Genomic DNA, 27,064 nt, shown 5'->3' with positions numbered 1-27,064 from the left:
CAACTTCTCTGACTGTCACTTGAGGAACATCCAGACTTTTAGAGATGGTTTTGTATCTTTTCCCAGCTTTATACAAATCAACAATCCTTGATCGCAGGTCTTCAGACAGCTGTTTTGACTGAGCCATGATGCACATCAGACAATGTTTCTCATCAGGACAATTCTAACCTGTTGTGTAGTGGGCAGGGCAGCTTTAAAACACTCATCAGTGATTGGGCACACACTTGACTTAAAATGTTTGGTAAAAATTGGTTTCAATTGCTCTTTAAGTCTCCTAAGGCAGAGGGTTCACTTACTTATTTTTTCCCCTTCTGTCATTCTTTGCGTGCAAAATATGAATTTTTGGGTGGTTTTAGTGAAAGCAGACACTATATTTTCATCTGTGTGATTATGACAAAGATCAGATCACATTTGATTGTGATTTTATTCAGAAACGTGAGAAATTCCAAAAGGTTCAGATACTATCAGTGTTGTTAATCTTACTGAAAAAAAGTAATTAATTATAGTTACAAATTACTTCTCCCAAAAAGTAATTGCGTTAGTAACTCAATTACCTGAATGTAAGAGTAATTAGTTACTTGGCAAAGTAATTGGTGATAATTACTTTTTTTTTTTCCCTCAAAAAAAAATAAATAAAAAAAAAAAAAAAAAAAAATTGGCCACACTATGTGAAGTTTTTTGTGAAGGTTTTTGGTACAATTGGCCCGAGCCCAATTCTTTACCCTAATTTACCCTTTACCCTGAATCAACTGTTAAAAGTTGTTAAAATTGCTCCCATTATTGCATTTGTTCCCTTCTCTCTACTTTCGACATATGAAAGTTTTAAAACTGTTTCCTCATTTAAAGATAGATTCAAGTCAATATTTTGCCGATTTAGAAGTATTTTAGATAAAAAGTTACTTAGGTTCGCTAGGAAGGTTCTCTACAACAGAGCCGTCCTAAAAAGTGTACTGCTTTAAGATGGCGGCTGTCTACTAACGCATTTAGTGCCATGCAGTGTTGTTAATTTTACTTTAAAAAAGTAATTAATTACAGTTACAAATTACTTCTCCCAAAAAGTAATTGCGTTAGTAACTCAGTTACCTGAATGTAAGAGTAATTAGTTACTTGGCAAAGTAACTAGTGATATAATTTTTTTTTTCTCAAAAAAAAAAAAAAAAAAACAGGTCACACAATGTGAAGCTTAAAGGGTTTGGGGGACAACTGGCCCTAGCCCAATTCTTTACCCTCAACTTAACTAGACAAAAGGGTATTGCGATAACTAGCTAGTAACCTTTGCTATGTGTAGAAGTCATTTAAAGTTGTGAATCAATCGTTAAAGTTGTTAAAATTTCTCCCGTTATTGCATTAGTTCCCTTCTGTCTACTTTAAACATGTGTAAGTTTTAAAACTGTTTCATCATTTAAAGATAGATTTAAGTTAAGATTTTGCCGATTTAGGAGCATTATAGATAAAAAAAAAATTACTTAGGTTCGCTAGGAAGGATCTCTACATCAGGGCCTTCCTGAGAGGTCTACTGCTTTAAGATGGCGGCTGTTTACAAACGCATGTAGTCCTTAAAACATGTTGGCAATGCAGCAGTGTCTGTCATTTGAATCTAGTTCTATAATATGATATCTACCGTGTCATGTGGGTGTAGTTTGTCGGCTATGGCTGCAGTCAGGTATTATTGGAGCCACCTAGCATCGCGGTTGCAACGGCGTCTTCCCCACTCCTGCTCTGCTCTCGTCCCCGTGAGTCCGTTTCTCTCAGACTTTTTTTAATTCAACCAACTTAGTAACGCATAGTAACGCACGCCTTTCCCGCCTCAGTAACGGTAACGGCGTTGCCAAGATGAGAAAAGTAATTAATTAGATTACTCATTACTGAAAAAAATAACGCCGTTAGTAACGCCGTTATATTGTAACGCCGTTATTAACAACACTGGATACTATTGCACAAATTGTAGTCGTACATGCAGGCATACAGTACATATATTCTTTATCCTCTGCAATACAAAGAATACAATAGCAATACAAGATAACTCGCACTGCATTTTATGAAGACAAAAAAATATATATATATAGATAAGTATCAAATATATATGAGGTGGCAACATGGACAGGTGGCATTTGTGTGTCTTGTGCAGAAAGTGTCACCCACCTGCACAAAGGAGCTGTGCGACTAGAATAAGAATTGGAGTCGGGTGGAGGAGGCAATTGTGCCATTTGCAAAATTACAAAAGGTAAAGATCAGGTGGCTGCACACTTCATAAGAGTTGCGCACCGAAGGTCAGGTGAGAAAATGAAGCCCTACTTCTGTACACTGAATGCCATTTATCATTTGTTATCAAAGATTTTTGCTCTATGTGAATTTTCCCCGTCGCAGGACAGGGTCAAACGTTGAAGCGAGGAACAGATCACATTTCAACGTCAAGTCTACACCAATCAAACTTGAACAGCATTCAACTTGTCACGTTTCAACAAGAAACTACTAAAAATGAAATGGATTACATTCAAATGTGAAATTTCTACCATTAAAAAAGCGGCTCTTAACCTGGGTCAGATTCAAACCCCAGGGGTTTGTTCGGTAAGCAAGAATGACAAAGGGGTTGGGCAAAGGCTTCAGGCATCATTCCATTTTGACCGTTTTAATAACACTGCCAAGGTGAGAAGAAATTTCAATTAGCTTGTTAGTTTAGCTACATCAGTTTTGATTTTGAAGAAATGGCTTCATTCTCTAATTCCGGAAGGTTTGGTGAACACACATGAGAGAGAGGTTGGGTAAAATGTTCCATTCCTAACGTTAAAACAGGAATCGAAATGAAACGGATCCCCTTTTTATATGAAATTGACAAGTCTTACCTGTCCCAGGACGGGGCCAAGCGGAGGCCCGGGGGCCGCTTGTCCTGACCTTATGGTAGCGCGAATCACGCCGCTGGTGTCCAACTTCTTGACGGCCTTTGCCGCCTTGGAGATCTTAGACATGTTTCCGGCCGCTGAAGAGAAGAAAAGCGACAGGGCCAATTAGCGCGGCTTCTTAACGCCGGCGCGCTAAATGATTTACACTCGGGGCTCATTGAAAAAAATCATCGACTTGAAAACGTCAATGCGGCGGCGGGCGAGCCAGCAATTAAAAGGAAGATCTGCGCCTGGGATCTGGAGGCGCTCGAGGTGATGTTCTCCACGTGGTTCGGGGATTGAAAACTCTCCTTGAAACATGAAAAAAAAAAAAAAAGAAATGCTAAACTCTGACAGTGGGGGTTTAAGTGTCAAGGGTGTGGGATGATTTAAGCTACCTTTTATCACACAAACGCTTATTGTGGGGATGCTTAACAAAGCAATTCACCCCACATATAATGTTAGTTTTTTTTTTCCTGCAGCCCACAGGCTTGGACCAATTCACACTGTTCCGACTTATAAACGTTCCATGAATTCATGCAACACAGATTTCGCCCTTGCGTCCACTGGTTTTTTGACACAAAAAAAAAAAGCCATAATTGTTTCCGATGGCAAAAATGTAACATTTCAAATATTCCGACAGCCCGGCCAAAAGGCCAAACTCCGCGCGTTCACATTAGTCTTAACCCCTTGTACTGACTCCAAGCTGGAAAAAGGCTTTGAAACACAAGTTGACAATTTATTCTGAGTCGACAGCAATCATAGAGCACAGAAGGGACCCAGACAAAGATCCAATGTCACCATATAACAATTCAACACAAGTTTCCCGAGAAAAAAAATGACACTGCTTAGTTAAACATTCAGTCTTTTGAAGGCTCTCGCAGAGCTGGCCGTGGGCAGGAAGAAGGGTGTGTTTGGGCGTTGTTTAGGATTATTGTCCGTTTTGTGGATTGGACGGGAGGACTTGGGAGTTACTGTTGTTAGGGCAACGAGGGTTGTGGATTTTGTCACCTCAGCGTCAAAGGGGCTCTTGGAGTCTTGTCAGTCGTGTTATCAGTTGGATATCGGACGTTCTTGGGTGTTCCTTGTCTTGGAGCAGGGCGTCCTGCCATTTGTTCTGGACTGTCCGGGAGAACTCATTGAGAGAGTTGGTGGTGCAGACGTGGGCTTGTCAGCGTCAATCTTGCTCAATCAGTTGCATGACGCACATCTTGGGCTTCCGTGATAAGAATGCGTTGTTCATCTCTTATGCCTTATATTCTGCTTGTTTTCCTTAAACTATGGTATGCGTGCTATTTATTTTATATTGGGTGTGTTAGAGTAATACAAACAGTCAATACGAGAAACGATACAATTCCCTGATTGATTATATTAAGTGTTTTAAAATAATGCAAACAGTTTGAGGGGGCCTAAGAGAAAAGGTACCATCTCCACTAAGCCGCGGCTATCTGTAATTTTTCTGTAGCCGAAGTATTCCCGCACCGGCGATTTCCTTTTCTTCAATGGGCGGAAAAAGTTCAGGCGTTTCACCTCCTCCAGCTATCTTGTAGCACAGCTGACTCACTGACAATGAGCAACAACCGGTGGGGGAGGATTGAGCCTTGTAGCTGCAAGCGAGGGATTTCTCCCTGCATTTTTGAGACATAAAAAATAGCTAACACATTCAGAACGGTTTGACGGAATTTTTTTGCATTTTGAAACCTTGACGTTTTCATACCACAGTATACCTTGAAACCGATAATCGGCACTTGTCTAGGAGTGGCGCATAAACACCCCAAAATTAACAAGAAAGTGACCTGCCATTGACTATGACCGACATCCAATCGATTGAAACTGGGAGGATTTGCTATAAAACTGAGCCTGTTACTGATTCACCGCGAACCTGGAAATTTCGGAAAACAACAAGTGACCTGTAAATGCCCTGAAAATCGGACAGAATGACTCTGAATGCTCTGATTTCAAAAGAACGAACGTTCCCAGTCTAAATGGATTGGGCGTCGAGCACCGTCAGTGCAGCCATAGAGTTAACTGAGACACGATTATAGTGAAAGATTTTGGTAGCAACTTGTCGGTTTATTTTTATTCTATTTATTTTTTTAGACATTGACACCGTTTTAAAACGATATCTCGATTCTAGGCAGGAGCATAGCGATAACCTTTTGGGATCCAAAGTATCACGATATATCACCATTTCGATATTTTGTCACACCCCGATTCATGAGGAATCATATTTGCAGCACCGGCTTGTTTAAGGGATAAATCTCGTCACGTTAATTTTACCTTCTCGCTGTAGGGCTCTGTCGTAATCAATCGGTTCAAAATAAAATAAGACAATATAACTGAAATTGCAACATTTGCAGCAAACTTCAAGCGGATTACATATTCATTTTTCATTATGCAACGTCTGAAAGAGTGAAAATTTTGAATTCGGTAGACGTTCCCCCTATAAAATGCCTTGTGTAAATGGCCCTGAGCTAAGAATTGCAACAAACCAAGGCAGCACTAAACCCCCGGGCCCTTTTTTCCCCTCATCTTACTTCAAAAAGCAAATTAGGAGTCAATTAGCCGAGTGGGGAGAAAAGCCTGAACCCGTGGCCTTTCTTTCTCTGCCGAGGCCGAACACATAAATGCGGGATTGTAATCCTCTGATGGAATAAAAGTTCCATCGGCGCTGCCATTAGGAAAAGAAAAACGGGAGCGGAGAGAGAGAAAAGATCAATGACGGGAGCCAGGGGACAAATACAAGTTTGAGCCGTGCTACTCGGCGGGTGTCGGACGTTCAATAAAATTAAGTACTTGAGGGGAGAAGCGTTATGCTGATGGTTCGTCACGGCCAACGGAGGGAGGGAGGGAGGGAGGGAGGGAATCCAATTACATCGACGGCTAGTCAGATGCGTACGGAGAGAACGTAAAGTTACAGCGGACGGAACGCATTGACGCGAGGCCGTTTCCCAAAAATTCGGAAAGTACCGTATTGGCCCGAATATAAGACTGCGTTTTTTGCATTGAAATAAGACTGAAAAGGAGGGGGTTGTCCTATATTCGCGGTCTAGACATTATACTCTTCCACGATGCTAGATGGCGCCAGATATCATTGAAGTGATGTTCTGTCATGACAGATCTCGGCTACTCTCAAGTTTAACCAGTTTGCATTACTTTATTGCCATGTTTTTCCTTATTCAGATTTGTTTCAAGACTACAGTTACAGTTAGACTTCACTTTGATGGTTCATGCAGTCATTGCAATTTTGTTGTTTTATCACAATAGATTGGTTTATTTACATTTCAAAATCCAGAAGCGGATGTGATTGCACTTTAGTTTACATATTTAAATATTCAGATATTAAGATTTGAATGAGGCAAAATAACATGCTTTTTCTCTCAAATATATTGTTGTAATTATTTGTTTCGGATGTACTGTAACTATTTTTTGTATAAAAATGAATTTGGTGCTCAAAAAGTCTTTTTTCAAACGTGAGTCTTGAAAAAGAGGGGGCCGTCTTATAATCAGGGCCGTCATATATTCGGGCCAATACGGTACAAGCCGTGCACAAGATACATTGCGAGGTCAGACTCAATCCGAGAGGTCCGATCACGTATCGGAATCTTTTCCTTTTCAGAGGATCGGAAAAGGTCGGGTGTTTATTTTTCAATCTTAACTCATTGGCTGCCATTGACGGCGTCGGATCCAAATCGACTGGGGGGGCCGGCGATTCATTCGCCACCTCTCAGTCAAATGGGATTGGACGTCAATGACAATTCCAATTTGAAATTGATCATATTAACGTTCTAACATTAAGCTGAAACCAATTATGCGTGAAATTGATCCCATTAAAATGTGAATTTTTACCACTAAAGCACATTTTAATGTCAAATTGATACAACATGGAATTAAACATGCAAGGCATCACGTTTTAACATGAAATTTATCACATTTTAAAGTCAAATGTATCACGTTCAAACAAGGTAAACATTAAAACATCAAATTGATCATATTAAAACAAGGAACTTATGATTTTTTTTTAAAACAATGAAAACATTCATCAGGTTATTCCTGGACTTTTTTTTTTTACTGGTGAAACAACATTTGTCTTCCATATCAACCCCTCAGTGCAACAAGAGCAGAAAATATGCATCAAAGTAGAAGAAAAGGAGGGCAAAAACAGGGTTTCTGACCGTGCGCTTGTATTGCCGAGCATCAAATAGAGCTTTGATTCCAATTGGGAAGAAAGGGAATAAGAGCTCTTCCAATCGCTAAAAGCCAGCCTTGCGTCTGCGCTAAATGAGTCGAGGCATCACAATGCAAAGGGAGGTGACCTACATATAAGACGCCGAGCGAGCGAAGCGGCTGTGGCACGCCGCCATTTACATGACATTGAAGGAATCAAGAGCATGCTAGCAACATGATTCAAGGCCACGATGTATGTTGTGCCTGGTCGGGAAAATAGAATTCATGCACTTTGCCCAAAGTGGCTTGACAAAGTCGCGTTTCATCAACGATAGCGGGGTAATAAGAAAAAACGCTCGCGATTCAAACATTTTCAACTCGATATCGATAGCTGATAAATAAGAAACCAAAAAAAAAAAACAAAACAAAACAAAAAAAAAAAAAAATATATATATATATATATATATATATTTTTTTTTTTTTTTTTTTTTTAGGAACCCATTCGGGTCCATTGACGATGGACGTCCGATCGCTTAAAACTTAAAACCTTAAATGAGTTTATAGGTAGTTGACATCTTATCCATGTGAACTGGGAGGGATGGCGGTGCTACCAGCCTACCCAATTTTAATGGACCTGGTCTACTAGCTGGCGCAGTCGGTAGCTCGAGTTGTCCTGGGTCAGCTGTTCGGTTCCCGGCAAGAACTGCCCACTTTCTTGGGCAAGGCACTGAACCTTCACTTGGTTGGCAGCGCCTTGCATGACAGTAGCGCCATTGGTGTGTGAATGTGTGCGTCAAAGGGTAAATGTGTGCTAATGTAAAGCTATGAGGGACCGTACAAGACATTTTTCATTCCGGCCCTCTCACATACATATATATTGACTCTCACACACATATATTCCCCGCTCATGTTCATATATATTCTCCTCTCAAATTTATATATTTTCACTCTCACATTCTTACATTTTCACTCTCACGTTCATTCATTTTCACTCTCACATTCATACATTTTCACTCTGTGTGTGTATGTATGTAGAAAGAAAATATAGGTAAATGAGAGAAGACGATATCGGTATAAGAGTGAATATATATCTGTGTGAGGGGAGAATATATGTATGTGTGAGTGAAAGTACAGTGGAAACGGAAGGCAGCTCTGATTGGCCGAGAAGCTGAAGCAATTCCTGTTGAGGCGGGTCAACATGGAAGAGGAGACACGAGCACTTCGGCAAGCAGTTGGGCTATTACGAAATATTTTGTGGACCTCTGAAACGGTCACATCTTTGTCATCCTGTCTCGAGTGGTGGAGGACAGGATCAGCTGCACCCAACGTCACTCATAATAACGCAATTGAAAGTGAGATGAGAGAAATTTTCCGACCTAGCAACTCCCAAATCTCTTTAGCAGTCCAAGCGGGAGCTAACGTGCCCAAACTGCGAGGATCGTCACGGCAGTAATTATGATATCAGACGCACCAACATTTTGGCAACTGGAACTCCCGGCGAGGGAAACACTGCGGTGAACTGAGCCGCATTTTCTGATTTCGTGTTGGAGCCAGCCGCAGTTTCTTTTCAGTTGGATTAGAAAAATCACAGCCCAAATGTCATGCGGAAGAATGGCGCATTGGTAAAGTCGCTTGTCTCTGATTTGGACTACATGGGTTCGAAACCCACAATTATTCACTTGTACTTTTCTAAATAAAAAAAAATATAATGATGGCTGCCTGACTAATTAAGACACCATTGTAAAATCAAGCACTCACTTTCTATGATTGTGTCAAGTATTTTGACAGATCGTATTTGATTTGTGCTATGATTTACAGCAACAAAAGGAAAATGTCTAGCTTTCTTAATGATAAAAAAAAAATACGTTCCAAAAACCGCAAGGAGAGTTCTATGAATGCGCACTGATAATGATTAAAAAGGTCACAAGACCAATTAGCTATTCAAGTGAAAATATAGTCCAAAAAATAAATGAATGTATAGAGCTAAATTGGAAAACTAAGAGGTGTGCTCCAACCTAAAAGAAGAGTACTTCTACCCTGCACTGATTATGGGTCAAAAAGTCAAATGGTCTAGGAGCTATTGAAGTTTGAAGTTACTAAATAAATTTTAAAAATCATAAAAACATTATGAATAGATAAATTGGAAAACCTTGATCTCCAAGTAAAGTACTTCAACCCTGCACTGGTTTGGGGTCACAAGGTCAAAAGACCTCACAGCTATTAAAGTTGAAGCTAGTCAATGTGTCATATGTGTGTGTGAGAATGAAAATATATTTTGTGAGAGGAGAATATGTATGTATGTATGTGTATGAGTAAAATTTATATGTATATGAGAGGAGAATGTATGGATGTGAGAAGAGTATATGTGTGTGTGTAAGAGTGAATATATATATATGTGAGAGGAAAATGTATGGATGTGAGAGGACAATATATGTGAATATTTGTATGTGAGAGGAGAATATATGAATGTGAGAGGAGAATGCATGAATGTGAGAGTGAAAATGTATGAGTGAGAGTGAATATGTATGTGAGAGGAGTATGTATGTGTGTGAGAGGGTCAGAATGAAAAATGTCTTGTACAGCCCCTCATAATATTGTGCAGGCCTACTTTTGACCTTATTTGTCCTTTTTAGTGACCCAAATTTAGTCACGTCTCACTACTTTTATCCAGGAAGAATTTAGTTTGGAGACCTGTTTAGCAGCCAATGAGTTAAGAAGGAAAATGAAAAAAAAATCTCCTTCACTATCAAGATTAGTGCAACTCAGTCCAATTTCCCTCACGAAAACACATTTCTGATGGCGCAAAAGCAAATTTCAATACTTTTCCAATCAAATACGCTTTCACGACAGATACTTTTGACGACCTTCGTTCGCGGGCCCCTGGGTGGGACGCTTTTGAACGTTTTTCTCGGCAGAACGGATCGATTTCTTTCACCGTCACAGTCAACGAACGCAGCCGCGTCGAGGATTATTTGAAGTGCGAGAAGCTCCTGGCGCCGACCAAACACAGCCGCTCTGGAGCACTTGCTTTAAGTGTATATACGTATGAAAGGCAGGAAACGCAGACTGAAAGCCGGGAATGCCATTTTTAGAAATGCAAACAGGTGTGGGGAATGATGTCAAAAAATGTGCAACACTGTACACTGGTTGAATAATCTTGCATGACGTGACAAATGTTGCATGTGGAAGACAGCAGAATGATATGGAATACTGTTGCATGTTGAGAAAATATATACAGTGCTGGCCAAAAGTATTGGCACCCCTGCAATTCTGTCAGATAATGCTCCATTTCTCCCAGAAAATGATTGCAATTACAAATGCTTTGCTATGTTCATTGATTTCGCTTGCAATGAAAAAACACAAAAGAGAATGAAAAAAAAATTGAAATCATTATCATTTTACAGAAAACTCCAAAGCTTAAGACTTGGTAGCACAACCTTTAGACAAAATACCAGCGAACAACTGCTTCCGGTATCCATTAATGAGTTTCTCACTATGCTCTGCCGGAATTTTAGACCATTCTTCTTCAGCCAACTGCTCCAGGTCTCTGAGATTTGAAGGGTACCATTTTTAGATATCTGCACAGGTGTTCTATGGGATTCAGGTCTGGCCACTTTAGAAGTCTCCAGTGCTTTCTCTCAAACCATTTTCTAGTGTGTTTTGGGCCACTGTCCTGCTGGAAGACCCACGACCTCTGAGGGAGACCCAGCTTTCTCACATTATGCTGCAAAATATGTTGGTAGTCTTCATAACGCCATGCACACGGTCAAGCAGTCCAGTGCCAGAGGCAGCAAAGCAACCCCACAATCTCAGGGAACCTCCGCCACGTTTGACTGTGGGGACGGTGTTCTTTTCTTTGAATGCCTCGGGGGTTTTTTTTCCTGTAAACTATGTTAATGCCTTTCTCTAAAGCTTTACTTTGGTCTCATCGGACCAGACAACATTCTTCCAAAACGTTTTTGGCTTTCTCAGGTAAGTTTTGGCAAAACTGGTAAGACGTGGGGCCTTCCTGGGTATCCTACCGTAGAGTCCCCTTTCATTTAGACGATGACGGAAAGTACGGGTTGACAATGTTGTACCCTCGACCGCGGGACAGCTTGAACTTGTTTGGATGTTAGTCGAAGTACTTTATCCACCATCCGCACAATCTTTGGATCAATTCAATTTTATTTGTATAGCCCTACATCATAACAAGGTCGTCTCAGAGGGCTTTAAAGAGTCAATTTGATATGCAGTCAGATACAGTAGATCGGGGTGTCCAAACTTTTTGCAAAGGGGGCCAGATTTGGTGTGGTAAAGATGTGGGGGGCCGACCTTGGCTGACATCCTTTACGGAGAACAATATATTTAAGCAAATTTTAGCAAGCCATTCTGCGTGTCACATTTGCTTTATGTTTTTTTTTTTTTTTTTTTTTAAATAATTTCAACAATCTCGCAACTAGCCTTTGTGCGTTTGTTTCGACATTCAGGGTCTTGCGAAAAACTGCTGCTGTGAAATTAAACTAGCTTCAAGTTGCTTTAATTTCTCGCTGCGTATCTTCCCTGTAATCCTGTCGTGCATGTCAGCGTGTCTTGTTTGGTAATATCGCCTCACATTGAACTCTTTAAAAACGGCGATTGTCTTTTTGCACGAGGCCGACACAGTTGTTGCGTATTTTAGTGAAGAAATAGTCCAATTAAATAAGAAATAGTCAACTTTTTTTTTATTGTTGATTATCGCCATTTTAGAAAATTGGAAGGGTCACACAGGGTAATGTTGCTTAGAGTGCTGCTGCCTTTTAGTGGGTAAATGAGTAGCAGAATTTAGTGTGTAAGCTACTTCATATGCCGGTAGCAGTACTGCTGACCAATTTATTAAGTCTGTGTGCGGACCAGACAATATTGATTTTATGACAGAGGCTGGGGGCCGAATAAAATTTGACCACGGGCCGCATTTGGCCCCCGGGCCGGACTTTGAACATGTCTGCAGTAGATGAATGAGATGAATTCATGTCCTGGGCATCCCCTATCCTTAGACCCTCCATGGCAGCACGGGAAAAACTCCAAAAACCCAGTGGGAAAAGAGTAACCTTGGGGAGAACCACAGTCAGAAGAGATCCACTCCCAGGACGAAGAGGCTATAGATGCACCAGGACTGATGATGGTTAAAATCTCTGGTCAATTTTTCTTGTACATCCATATCTAGGGAGGTTAACCACAGTGCTGTGGGCTTTACACTTATTGATGACACTGCGCACGGTAGACACAGGAACATTCAGATCTTTGGAGATGGACTTGTAGCCTTGAGATTGCCCATGCTTCCTCACAGTTTTGCTTCTCAAGTCCTCAGACAGTTCTTTGGTTTTCTTTCTTTTCTCCATGCTCAATGTGGTACACACAAGGACACAGGACAGAGGTTGAGTCCACTTTAATCCATTTTAAATGGCTGCACGTGTGACTGATTTATTGCCACCACCTGTTATGTGCCACAGGTAAGTAGCAGGTGCTGTTAATTATACGAATAAGAGAAGTTTCAGATGATTTTTCAAAGGGTGCCAATACTTCTGTCTGGCCCATTTTTGGAGTTCTGAGTAAAATGATAATGATTTCATTTTTATCCCATTCTCTTTTGTGTTTTTTCATTGCTAGCAGAATCAATTAAGATATTACTACCAAAGCATATGTAATTGCAATTAAGAAATGGAGCATTATCTGACAGAATTGCAGGGGTGCCAATACTTATTGCCAGCATTGTATATGGAAAATCGTTGGTAACTGATAGAAACAAATGTTGACTAAAGTAAACCACTTAAGGTAGGATCATGTGAAATAATGTTTAGTTGGGAAATCATGGTTGATCAATGCCGACCCTCCCAGTTCAAACACATTGGGTGATTCTCCGCTTCGAAGACTTTGAAAACATCACTCGGTTTGGGTTAGCGTGTCGGCTAGCTGTCACGCCTCTTGGTTTGTTTACATTCTCCGAAGCCGGGGAAGGGAAATGACATAAGCCCGATTTAGGTGGCATAAAATATTGTTCGGGAGGTGCGACAGTAAAGGTGAAGTCGACAGTTTTGACCATTATGGAGTCATTTTGCCATGGCGTCCTGAATAAATGCATTTTTATTATTTCATATTCCATTTAGCACAAGACTTATTTGTCATGACCATGCCATTTATTCAGCTATAGGGGAAAAATACTTGGATAAAAAGAATATCCTGTCAAAATTGTTAGGTTTTGTGTTGGTTTTCTCCTAGTGTGACTTGTCTCTGTGATTGCCCATTGATTTCACCTGTTATGCCTCCTCCTAGTGTATCCTGCAATCTGCATCCTACTGTGTTAACCAGCTGTTCCTCGTTGTCTCGTTACCCCTTGTCTGCGTGTGTGTATATAAGCAACCAGTTTCTTGTCACTCCTTGTTGCGTCATTGACAATGTCAGTGTCTATGTCTGTGTCAAAGCCAAGATCCTTGTGTTCTAACCTCTCCGGTAAAGTAAGTTTTGTTTGAACCTTGCCTTTTTTGATCCCCAGTACTTTTGGTTGTACTTTGTGTTTTGTTAGTTATTATTAAAACGTTTTGGAGATCACCACCACCTCCCTGGCTGCCTTTTGTTTCCCTGCAATTGGGTCCACACAACCTGCCTGCCCCGAATACCTGACAAAAAATATTGGAGTAGACAGACTGAAACAATGACATTTTGTGGCTCTCTTCGTCACCTTTTCCTGCTTCTGAATAATTCTCCCTCAACGGGCTGACGGGTCCGTCTCAAGCCATTTATTTAGCTATTGGGGAAAAATACTTGGATAAAAAGAATATCCTGTAAAAATATTGGGGTAGAGAGACTGAAACAATGACATTTTGCAGCTCTCTTCGTCGCATTTTCCTTGTTGTCAATGGGCTGCACCCTAAATCAGATGAAATTGTGACTCCGCTGAAGTCATCCACCTGTTGGGGACGCTAGACCCCTATAATGGTAGGCGTGGCTAACCGGCAGGTTAAAAGACTCATTTCTTGTCATCTGCGCTTTGCTAAATTGTTATATATAGTCGAATCGTCTCATAATGTGATTCTAATTCACATAATAATCTTATTTAAGACTTTTTTTCTACTGTCGTACCCACTTTAAATGGAATGGATGTCTACTCTAGACGTGGGAATCTTGGGGCACCTAACGATTCGATAATAGTACAGTACTTCCAAAATTGTTCAAAAAACCTCAGGCTAAAGCAAACTAATATTTCAGTATCAAGTTAACAGTTAAAAACAGTAAATGAAACATTCAATCAGCTTCAGCAGCTTTAAACTACATTCAATTAATGTTGTGAATCAACTGTTAAAGTTGTTAAAATTGCTCCCGTTATTCCATAATTTCCCTTCTGTCTACTTTCGGCATGTGAAAGTTTGAAAACCGTTTCATCATTTAACGATAGATTCGAGTCAAGATTTTGCCCATTTAGGAGTATTTCAGATAAAAAGGTAATTAGGTTCGCTATAACAAAGCCTTCTAGGGAAGTCTACTGCTTTAAGATGGCGGCTGTTTACTAACGGCGGCAAGTCTGTCATTTCGCATCTAGTTCTACGTATATGTGATCTCTACCGTAGATGTATGTGGCCATATGTTTGTAGCAACTAGCAACTGGGCGTTGTTTGTAACAACTGTTGGCCACAGTCAGATATTATTGTTTTTTTATCTAGCTGCATAAGCTGAACATGGTATTTACCCTCGGTCCGTTCCTCATTGTGTCCCAAAGACCGCGCTGACTTCATTTTAGTTCCGCTTTTCCTGGTATAATTCAGTAATCGGAATTTGGATGTTTGTGAATCGTTCTCGAATCTTCCATGGCCAAATCGCGAATAATCCAAGAATCGGAAATTTCGCACGCCTCTAGTCTACTCGTGTCAAACTTATTGAAAGAGTTTCAATTTAGTCACAAGATTGGACGTGTATCATCGTCCATGGCACTAAAACAGTGGCAGACCATGAGTAGCGAAGAGAAAACTGGACCGTATTTGGACACGTGAAGTTTCTGCAGCAAAATTGCCGAGACAGGATAAAGCCAGAGTTCAGCGGGTTTTTTTTTTTTTTCCCCCCCCCAATTCTCTCTCTTCACGAGAGCAGAGGAAAGTCATCTGCCGGGACAAATGACTATTCACGCCACAATATCCCATTCTTCAAAGCGTTCTAATGAATTTGAGCAAGTACAAAAGCAAAGGCCGCCGAGCCTCTTTTGTATTTCCAAATGAAAATGGAAATGATTTCCCCAGCTCAATTGTCGAGCCACCGGATCCGAGTAAACAAGTCAATAAAAGCGGGCCGACGTGACTCGGCACCCGTGGCCAATATAGCGCCCGAATTTTGCGCCCCGCAGATTGCTCTTTTTTTACGAGCTATCGGTTACGAGCTCGAGGCGAGATGGCGTCGAAAGCCAATTGAAAAAGAGCGCCATTCAAGGACAGGCAGGGCTCATTTTGGAGCGATTCATCAGCAGCTAATTAAAAACGGTGAGCTTAATTAGACTAGCGAGGCCCGCCGCGTTGTCTCCTTTGGCCGATGAGGCGCTTTCTTTCCCTTGATCCTCTTCAAGGAGAACACCCAGAAAAGTCAATCTGTTGTTTTAGTTACGAGTCGACGAGAAGCTTTAAACCAACAGATGTTTGTCAGCGCGTGCATTTCTGAATGAGACGAGGAGAAATTTTTACGCTTGTCTGAACAATTCTAGCTCATGAAAACGTGTGGAAAAACGACAGGCAAATTTTTGACTTCAAGTGTAGACAGTGTTGAATATTTTTATTGTCATGGTACAATTATACGACAAAATTGAGGTGCTCTTTAAAGTGCAAAGTAGCACAGGTAGTCCCCAGGTCAAAAATGAGTTCTGTTCCTACGCTGGCGACGTAACACAAATTTAACACTTCAAGCGCCCCTAAATCTCAAAATAACCATCCAAAAACAAGGTCATTGTACTGTCCTCGCCAAGATGTTGGGGTCCTACTTAGACAGTGAGCTAAGCTCTGAAATGACAATGTCAGACATCCGCGTGGTTTACTGACTTTATTCAGCTGCTCATGACATCCACCACATGCAGAATGAAACAAAAATAAAAATGAAACTAAATCATCAATCTTCAACCACAGCAATTCAGAATTGCCCTTATAACTGGCTGCCGATATTGATGCAATAACAACACAAATGATTAGAATGTATCAGTTATCGTCCGCACACCATCAAAAACAATCACACAAACTCCTCCCAAGTAACACTACAAAAGTTGCCATATACAGTGTTGGCCAAAAGTATTGGCACCCCTGCAATTCTGTCAGATAATTTTATGGCGAAAGTTCCCTGATGTTTTGGGGTTGCTTTGCTACCTCTGGCACTGGACTACTTGACCGTGCGCATGGCATTTTCAAGTCTGAAGACTATCAACAAATTAATGTAGGGCCCAAAGCTGGCTCTCCCTCAGAGGTCATGGGTCTTCCAGCAGGACAATGACACTTCAAAAAGCACTAGAAAATGGTTTGAGAGAAAGCACTGGAGACTTCTAAGGTGGCCAGACCTGAATCCCATAGAACACCTGTGGAGAGATCTTCAAATCTCAGAGACCTGGAGCATTGTAAGAAACTCACTGATGGTTGTTGGCCGTTATTTTGTCTAAAGGTTGTGCTACCAGGTATTAGGCTGAGGGTGCCATTACTTTTGTCCGGCCCATTTTTGGAGTTTTGTGTAAAACGATAAGGATTTAATTTTTTTTTTAAATTCTCTTTTGTGTTTTTTCATTGTAAGCAAAATAAATGAAGATATTACTAACAAAGCATTTGTAATTGCAACCATTTACTGGGAGAAATTGATCATTATTTGACAGAATGCAGGGGTGCTAGCACTGTACTCTAGACACATAGAGATATATGAGTCAATATTCAAAGAAAGAACCAGAAAATTCTTTGACTGCTCAGTTTTGTTTAAAACTGTGCAGAATGGAAAATCACAAGCAATAAAATCAACTGTAAACAGACTCTAAACAAGCTCAAAAACTCCCAAACTTGGCTTAATGGCAGATTACAAGCAACTATCATATGCGTACCGCCACCTATTGTACAAGAGTGTGGTGGTTTTTATTGGTGAATGTTTTGTTCACCTGCCTAATCTTTCTTGTACTCGTGTTGCTGCCTCTAGTGCTCAGTTACGGTATAGTTGCACCTCGGAGGCATGAAAACAAAACTATCAATTCACAAATAGAAAAAAAAAGAAAAAGTAACATGTAATGCAGGCGACAATTTGAAAAGTTGTGTCGTAAAATGTACAGATACCTGCTGTAAAATGTAGTGAAGTAAAAACTAGCACTTCATATTTGCACTGAAGTAAAGTACAGATACACAAAAATGTACTTAAGACCAGTTACATTCGTCCACTGGTCTTAACCCAGGGACTACCTGTACAATAGAAATCCTGAAATATTTACAAAAAAAAAAATAATAATATTGATTTTGAGGGTCGAAGGAACAAATTGGCCCCTCCCGGTCAAAATGAATTGGACAATGGCAACTCACGATTTGGACGAACGCTCTGGTAGCAGGTGGTGGACTTTTACGGAATAGTCCACAAAACCTGGACGGGCCGGGGGGCGCCAAAGTCCGCGTACCGCTGACACGGACAAAATTCCCCCCCGCTTGAAAAAGGAAAGTAGCATCCGCAGGATGTCCAGCGCGCCCAGCGGGTTCCCTTAGTGATTTTTTCCCATTCCGGCGTCGAACATCCGAGTTGAAATGTAAAGTGAAAACATGAAAGCGATGAGGCCGAAAGCAGCCGCGCCGCTTAATAAATGAAGCCGGCTTCCCGGCTCGCTCGGCGCCATTAATATTCACTCCGTGCCAACTTTCATCCGCGCTGTACCAAACGATTACAAGACTCATCGATAGGGGCCGACTCAAAGATTCCATATTCCCCTCGCCAAAAGTGATGGGAATAATCCAGCTCCATAATTTGCAGTCTATGATTGATGTACCTTACAGTCAATTCCCACTACTGTATCACAGTTAGTGCTGCGCGATATGAAAGAAGGAAAAAAAAGAAAAACTCCTATGATGGTATTTTGTATCACAAATTGATATACCACGACGTTTCACAATTTTATTAGGGATGTCCCAATCACTTATTTTTGCATCGGAGTAGGAGTCACTCGATTTTGAGTATCTGCCAATACAGTCCCGATCAGATACCCCCCCCCCCCCCCCAAAGAAAAAAAAACTTTTTTTTTTTTTCCATTTGAAAAAAAGTTCCTAACATGTTAGTGTTCCACTGAGCCGATTTCACAATGTGAATTAATTTTAAACAAGAATAACATAGAAATATGCTTGTCTTTAGAAAAGCTTCATTGAGTGAGTCCACTCACGCTGCTGAGAACAGCCCCTCACTTACACAACGATTTGCCACAGCACACTCACACAAGTTTAACGATGATCGACACACTTGTGCCTTTGATCATAGAGATACCAAGTTTCCCAGCCAAGATCAAACATGTCAATCATTGTTAACTTTAAGTACCAAACGCAAGCTGCCCTGGACAGTTTAGCCACACTGCTTAGCAGGAGGGAGGGTGAGGTGCTGCTTTATGCTCGTGCATGAAGCAGAAAACCAAATATTTTTGAAATTCAAAACCCGATCCTTTTCGCCTGATTCCGATCCTCTGAAAAATATTTTTTAGCATTTTCAATTTTTGAGGGGCAAGGTTCTCAACCTAATTTTAACTTTGAACAAATTTGAATTATTTCGAATTGGACATCTAGCATCTTCAGGGACACTGAAACACGGGCGTTCAAAGCCATTCCTACTGGATGAAATGGAAGGAATCTGACCTTTTAGCCAGATTGCCGGAATCACGCCAGCCGAACCGCCGGACCCGCGCTGGCGCAGCTCCAACAACCCGGGCAACGAAACCCCTACAACTCGGCCAAAAGGCCAAACTCCGCACGTTCACCTTAGTCTTAACCCCTTGTATTGACTCCATTTTGAAAGTTGGAAAAAGGCTTCGAAGCAGAAGTTGACAATTTATTCAGGTTGACAGCGATCAAACGGCAAAGCGAAGCAGACTCGGGCGAGGAGGCAGACCCGTTCCAAGGTCACCATATCACAAGTCAACAAAAGGTTCCCAAGAAAAATGACGATTAGTTCAATATTCAGTCTTTTTAAAGGTTCTCGCCTGTGAGCAGAAGAAGGGTGTGCTTGGCCGTTGTTTAGGGTTAGGGTCTGTTTGTGGATTGGATAGGAGGATTCGGGAGTTACTATTGTCTGTGCAACGAGGGGTTGTGGATTTTGCCACCTCAGCGTCAAAGGGGCTCTTGGAGTCTTATCAGTCGTGTTATCAGTTGGATATCGGACGTTTTCTGGTGTTCCTTGTGTTGGGCCAAGACGTCCCGCCATTTGCTCTGGACTCTCCGGGAGAACTGAATGCGAGAGTTGGTGGTGCATACGTGGGTTTGTAGATGTCAGCGTCAATTTTGCTCAGTCAGTTGCATGACACACACGATGGGCTTTCGTGCTAAGAGGTGTCATGTATCTCTTATGCCCTATAGTCTGCTTATTTTCCTTGTATAAGTGCTATTTATTTTATATTAAATGTGTTAGAGTAATACAAAGAGTCGATCGGTAAATAGGAGAAAAGATACTATTCCCTTCCAAATGAATTGGACACCTATGGTTGTCAATGGCAAATTGTGATGTCGACGTAGACGCCAGTTTGTGATGAGGTCAAGTTTTTTTTTTTTTTCAATAATTAAAGATAGTAACCCCTCATGGGCCAATGGCTAAGGCGGACCAAAGATGGCAATCAATTACGAGACGAGGGCGCTACGTTAGCATTCATCGCGCCGCTTTTGATGATGGGGATAGCAGGTGCTGAAGGGCAGCGGTACAGAAGCAACTCTTCAAAAGAGCGCTCCGCCATTGATGTTACTGATACGACCCAGCAAACTTTTAGGGTGACTGGATGAAACTCTGATGAGTGGACTCATGAGTAAAGATTTTTTTTTTTTCCTCTTCATTCCGAGAAAATTTAGACAGTGCAGATTACAGTCAGGTGTGTTCTATCGTGCGGTGCGTCCATTTACATTCCAATCACACGGTGCAGATGGTCTTTCACAGCCAATACGTGTGCTATAAATATTCATATTGAAAAGAAGAAGAACCTAGTAATACAGTCCCTGCGGGATGTGCGAGATTTCACTAGCTCATACAAATACGTTAGTTACCTCGCTGAACAATAAATCGCAGAGGAAATGTTTTTATTGACAGTTCAAACGGCACCGAAACATTGTCACGGATGTGGTCATTGTCACCTTTTTAACGATACATTTTACGCTACCTCAAGTATAATATTTGAAAATAGAAGTGAAGACGTTGAAAACGAGAAACTAATACCAGGCATGAAAATGGGTCAGGGGTTAAAAAGGTGAGAAGGGTGTGGAGGAAATATGTTCCAGTACACTGTACACCCCAACAAAATATTGAGCTCTGTCGACCCACACTGTGTTTCAGCAGGGCCGTGCAGAGACCGGTGGAGGGGCGGGTGCTCGTAGATCAAAAGGGGCACATGAACAAGTATTTAATACACCTTAAAACAACATAACTTCAATTTTAACCAGCTTTAGATAATAATTGGCTGCGACTGTGACATTCTTTAATTGGGAGGGGGCAACAGTGAATAGAAATCAAAACTGTCATCAACACTTTCTGGCTGTGACTCAGTCAGTCTGCCTCTTTTCTTCCTTCAACCTCTGCATCAAAACTTTCTTCCTCAACTTGTTCATCTGAGAACAAACCACTTCAGATGGTCACTGAGCCACCAACAGCACAGTTTTCTTAAAACTATTATTTCATTATTATCCATACTTAACAACTCTAGCACCTAATGGTTAATAAAGCAATGACATAAAATCTTATAGAAAAATAACATTGTAATTGTGTTTATAATTGTATTTAATACCCGACTATCCTTGCAAACTTGTTCTTACCAGGTCTGCTATTCACCCAGCTGATGAGGTATCCACTGCCTTTAGCAGCCTCATCTAACTCCTTTTTTTATCCCTCAATCTCCCTTCCCTACGAGGCATGTCTATGTAATGAAATATAAATATTTAAAAAAACAAAAAAACAGACTCCCCGGTGGCTTTTAGTTTTAAAGCTTTCTTAATTTCTTTCTCTCTCAATAACGATGGAGGTAGATTTGTGTTTTTATTATTCAATCAAAAAACAAAGTTACTTCTATCAAAAACAAAGTTGCTTCAATCAAAATACAGTATATACTTTTAATCCCCAAAAAGTCACTTCAATAAAAAAAATGTTTTTGATTGCAAAAATGAATTTGAGACAAAAAAAGCATTTGAAAACTATTTTTCTTGACTGAAACAAATTTTTCCATTGAAGTAATGTTGTTTTGTGTTTGGGCCACATTTTGGCTAGGACATTTGTGTCTTTATTATTCAATCAAATAAGTTGCTTCAAACAAAAAAATATATATATAAAAAGAAAAACCTTGCACATGTGTCAATCACCGTTTACCAAAGCCTAAGAGGGTTTGAGTAGACTCACTATGAAGCATTTAATAAAGCCAAGCATTTTCTTACTACTTTATTCTTGTTTAAAAATAATTCATAGTAGTAACATGTTTAAAACTTATCATAATTCTTACATTTTGAAGTGCTTGAAAACCATTTATAAATTATACTTTGGTGAAAAAAGTGAAAAAAACATGTCTTATATATATGTATCTTTTTTCCAATGTAATATCTGAATAAATACATTGAACACACACAAAAAAAATGGGGGGGGGGGGGGGGGGGGCGCTACTTCGCGGTTTTCACTTATTGCGGCGAGTTCTGGTCCCCATTAACCGCGAAAAACGAGGGATCCCTGTATTTCTGAAAAGCTTTAAGAAGCAAGAGTCATTCCCACCACTCGTCGGGCCGGTGTTGTGCCGACACCGGCCGTTAGCTCAAGTCCCGGCCGAAAATAACGCGTCTAAGGCGGACGACGGGAGCGATGCGATGCGAGGCGGCCCCTCAATCCGAGAGCATGCCGCTTAATTTGACTCAACAGTGTGTTTCTTCGTTTATATTACCGCTAAATACACAAGCTTGACGCCAATTTAACGGGAGCGATTTTTTTTCATGGGAGATTTGGCTAGCTCTGGCAGTGTTCAACGCAAGCTGCAACGAATGGCATTAACTTTTTTATATCGCAAAATGTGAAAACGATTGAAAGCATTACTCACCAAATTCAATCTGCTGGCAAATACAGGCAAGTGTGTATGCTGCGCTCCGGTCTGCCCCGGTGTGGATAAGGCTTGCTTTTTTGTTTTCGCAGCTTTGCAATGCAACCAAAGGCTCACCGAGCACTCCTTGTTTCACGTAAGGAGTGCGCGCGTTTGGAATAATGGCCCGCAGCTTGGGCCGATGATTGGTTCTCGTCACCGAAGCATCTAGCAGGATTTGCTGACTGTCCGTGTCACTTTTTTAAAGAACCGATCAGTTTACGTACTAAGTTAATCACATGATGATAATAATAATAATAATTAAATAAAACCTCCAGACCCCCCCCCCCCCCAAAAAAGAATTTCTCCTCGGATCTACGCAATTCACGTAGGTCGCCCTTTTTGACTTCAAAACGGCGAATTTTGCCGAAAGGTGAGAGATTTTCATGCCTGTAATACAGTAAGAATGTGAAATTTGTCACACGAGAGCTATCACTTGCAATGTTAAATTGATCAAGTTAAAATGTAAAAACATCCGGAGATCACGTGAAATTTATGACAGTAAATCATGAAACATGAAATGAGAATAAAGTCTTTTTTTCTTGACTGTCCCTAATCCTCTTCTGTACATATTAAAGTGTCAATTCATCACGTGACATCAATGCCCGAAATGTACCATACTGCATTTATCACATTTACATTAGAATTTGATCTCGTTTTAAATCATTGCCCATTGTTGCCCATGTTTCAATACCATTAACTTGATACTATTATATTAGCAAATTGATGTCCCTCGTCTGTGCAGGCTCTAAAATAAAATATAGAGCATTTTAGCGGGCTTGGCGTATGATTACAGTCGACTGCTTCGCCACACGTCAGGAAATAAAAGATTCAGCGAGCGCCTCGGCAAAAAACTTGACTGGAGCGGGTCGCCCGTCGGCGCGTGCCGAGTTCAAACGAGGACCCCCGACTTGAAGTCAGCCATGCGGGCGTCATTTCCCCGGAGAGGCGCCCGCGCCTTTCTTTGCTGCCTTCTTTGAATTACATTTCCTCCCCTGCTGTCAAATTTGACAAACAACAACTATGGTGGCTGGCTGGCTGGCTGGCTGGCTGAGCAGCCTAGCACGCCGAGCGTGCCTCGCTCTCTAAGGAGAAAAACAAAATATACTACAAAGTACAAATTGTAACATTTTCTGGAAAAGGTGCCTCCAAAGTCTAAGTCAAACAGCAGCGATCCGTGTTGAATCCATTTACCATTCAAATCAAAAAGGAAATTAGCTGTTAGCATTTCAGCTCCAAAACAAGCCAAAGGATCTAAAATGCGCAGTGTTGTTAATCTTACTTTAAAAAAGTAATTATTTACAGTTACTAATTACTTCTCCCAAAAACTAATTGAGTTAGTAACTCTGTTACCTGAAAGTAAGAGTAATTAGTTACTTGGCAAAGTAACTAGTGTCACTTTTAATGTTTTGTTTTATTTTCATCAAAAAAAAAAAAAAAAAAAAAACATAGGTCACACCTTGCGAAGTTCAAAGGGTTTTTTGGGACGATTTCTTTACCCTAAACTTAACTAGACACAGGGGTATTGCAGATATTCCGATAACTAACCTTTGCCATGTTTGGAAGTCATTTCATCTTGTAAATCAACCGTTAAAATTGCTCCCGTTAATGCACTAGTTCAGGTCTACTTTCGACATCATTTAAAGATAGATTCAAGTCAAAATTTTGCCGATTTAGGAGTATTTTAGATAAAAAGTTACTTAGGTTCGCGGCATTAGAGTATAACGGTGTTATTTTTTTCAGTAGTGAGTAATGTAATTAATGACTTTTCTCATCTTTGCAACACCGTAACCATTACTCAAGTTGTAAAGGCGTGCGTTACTATGCGTTACTGCGTTGGTTGAATGACACGAGAAAAATGACACAGACTCATGGACACGAGAGAGCAGATTGGGAGTGGGAGGCTCCAATAATACCTGACTGTAGCCGACGGCCCACAATCAACGGCCACATGATGCTACGCTAGATATCACACGCATATACAACTAGATGCGAAATGACTCGGCAGCGTTAGCAAATGTATAGAGAGAAAGCTACAGTCAAGTATTATTGGAGCCACCTAGCATCGAGTTTGCAATGGCGTCACAACTAGGATTGGGCATCGAGCATTGATGGGACCCGGATCTGACAGTCCGAAGCTCCCGGAACCCTTCGAATTTTAAAATTTTGATTCAATGTTTCGATGCCCTGACCGCCGAGCGGAAAAAAATGGCTGCCGAACACCACGAAGAAGAAGCCACAAGAAGAGCGTGTTTGTGCATTGCAACTTGATTACAACCATGTACACGGTGCGGCGGCGCTCAAAGGTTTGGCTTAACTTTACCAAAAAAAAAAAAGACGAGTCATCTCATTCAAACATTTGCAACACAACTATATCACGCAAAGGTGGCTGCACGACCAATTATGCACGACCGGCTTCATGGAATACAAGTGCCATGTGCATAGCTAGCTGAGTGCTCTGTGTTTGACACGCTGCGCCGTCAGAACCAGGTAAGTAAAACAATACATTACGTCGGTCTTCTGCTGTCCCAGCGACCTGACCCCGGATGAAGCAGTAGATGATGGATGGATGGAATAGTACGAGAATAAATCTTATTATTACGTCGGGCTATAGTTGATATCACATGTATATAGAACTAGATGCGAAATGACGGACTCGGTGGCATTAGTAAAAAGCCGCCATATTAGAGCAGTAGAAGCCTGTGTAAAAATCTACAGTATTAAAATCATTTTTCTTTAGAATCTGTCGTGTTGCTTATTTATAAAGGAGCAGCCATATGAACCATTCGATTACTTTTTTAATGAACTCGTAGCAGTGAAAACATAGCATCACATCACATAGCATCCTAGCCAGACGCGCTCATCTCTTCTTCTCCGCATTATACGTACACACTCGCACAGTGCCACTCACTGGCCTAACTGGTATTTTCAAAACATAAACATTGCATGTGTCTATAAACACAACAGAATCGGTTTTACAGATAAGGAAGCCTTATTATTTTGCCTCATCTGCATCAAATTATAATCAATAAAAGAATTTATACTAATGATTCGTCGAAGCTCCCAGCTAAGGCACATGTAATGCAAAAATTATGAGTAAATTTTTTCTCTGTGACCTTTTGAAAAATAAACATCTTTGTGAAAGTGCACTCCGGTGGAAAGAAACTTCATCACATTTAAGTTCAAAGACTGATATTTATATACAAGTTAAAAATAGCCCTGTGAGAAGTTCATATAATCCATACATGTCATATTAATTGTGATAGAATGTGATAGAATAATAATACAATTTATAAAAATAAAAAAGAATTGAGATGTCAAGAGATTAAACTGATACATTTTTAAACTATAAACATTTTTTTTTTTTTTTAACCCAGCCTATTTTATTAATCGGAATCGAGAATCGTTCGGAACCGGGATCGTTCCATTTCAAACGATGCCCAACCTTAGTCACAACTCCCTTGCCTCCTCCCCACTCCCGTTCTGCTCTCGTCTACATGAGTCCGTGTCTCTCGGACTTTTCTCGCGTCATTCAACCAACGCAGTAACGCACGCCTTTACATCCTCAGTAACGGTAACGGGGTTGCAGAGATGAGAAAAGTAAAAAATGAGATTACTCGCAACTGAAAAAAATAACGCCGTTATACTCTAACGCCGTTATTAACAACACTGAAAATGTGTCTTTATTTCTGTCCACTTTTTCAGCACGTCGCACAGCTCACACGCTTTGACCCGTCCACAACGTTCCAACTTCAAAAATTCACGTGAACCGGGCTATTCTCAATTTTGCCCCAACATTCACAGTTGCACCAAAAAAAAAAAAAAAAAAAACCCACAGCATTTTTTTAAACAAAGTCAACTGTACAGGAAGTGTCACAAAATGAACAGGAAGAGACCTGTAAGTACCCCAAAATAAAGAAGGAAATGACCCACAATGAACTCTTTGGCTGCCATTTCCAACAATAGACATCCAATTCATTTTATCCGCGAGGACTAGCTGTGAACGCTCATCTTTCAATGTCATTGACGACAAAAGACGTCCAATTCAGTCTAGCGCCGTCAACGAGTTAATAAGGAGGTGACCTGAAAATGAATAGGATGTGACCGAAAATCGACATGAAGTGACCCGGGAGGAGAGCAAAGAATCCCTACGCAATTTTCTCCAGAAATGGGGTTTTCATGTTAGACTATTTTTCAGGCGCGACGACCTGTTGCTGATACGCAGTCTTCTCGGGCAGGACGTAGCGACCGTACGCGACGCGTAGACTCAGATTGACGCCAGGTGAAAAATCTATTCGGGAGGAATAAAAATGAAGACGAAAGCCAGGCGAGTAAGGCTTGAACATATTCAGGCGGGACGCAAGAGCCATTTAAATGATTCAATTCTTCCGAGAAGCATTCGTCATCTAGCGACACGCGGCGACATTCTGGAGTTGGCTCGTCAGCGCTATGAAAAGAAGCCGGATAAGAGAGAATCTGCAGATAGAGCATCATTTAGAGATTTCACGCCACAAGACTAATCAGAATACTTTAGTTGAAAACTTCAAAAAAATAGGTATCAGAGGGAGTCAGAGATCAGGAGAAGACCGTATATTTCACAAAAATGTGAGCAGTGATCTAAAATGAAGTGGAGTTACCTGCGGTGTAACGCAGGGGTGAATGCCAAAACCTTGTTGATTTTACGATCATAATTATCCCTTTATGGGCAAGTGACCATTTCAAGTCAGTAAAA

General features: G+C 40.8%; 1 protein-coding gene across 1 annotated transcript in view; it reads right to left on the bottom strand.

The window, feature by feature from the left end:
• The window catches only part of mrpl11 (mitochondrial ribosomal protein L11), a 103,454-nt gene that overhangs the window by 70,288 nt on the left and 6,102 nt on the right, over positions 1-27,064 (bottom strand). Inside the window, exon 2 of the mRNA XM_057849991.1 lies at positions 2,844-2,977. Within this exon, the coding sequence (XP_057705974.1) occupies positions 2,844-2,966 (123 nt within the window). The 5' untranslated portion in view covers positions 2,967-2,977. The remainder of the gene's footprint in view (positions 1-2,843; positions 2,978-27,064) is intronic.

This window comes from Corythoichthys intestinalis, chromosome 11, assembly GCF_030265065.1.
Source record: "Corythoichthys intestinalis isolate RoL2023-P3 chromosome 11, ASM3026506v1, whole genome shotgun sequence".
NCBI lineage: Eukaryota > Metazoa > Chordata > Actinopteri > Syngnathiformes > Syngnathidae > Corythoichthys > Corythoichthys intestinalis.
This window is presented reverse-complemented; position numbering and strand designations above follow the sequence as displayed.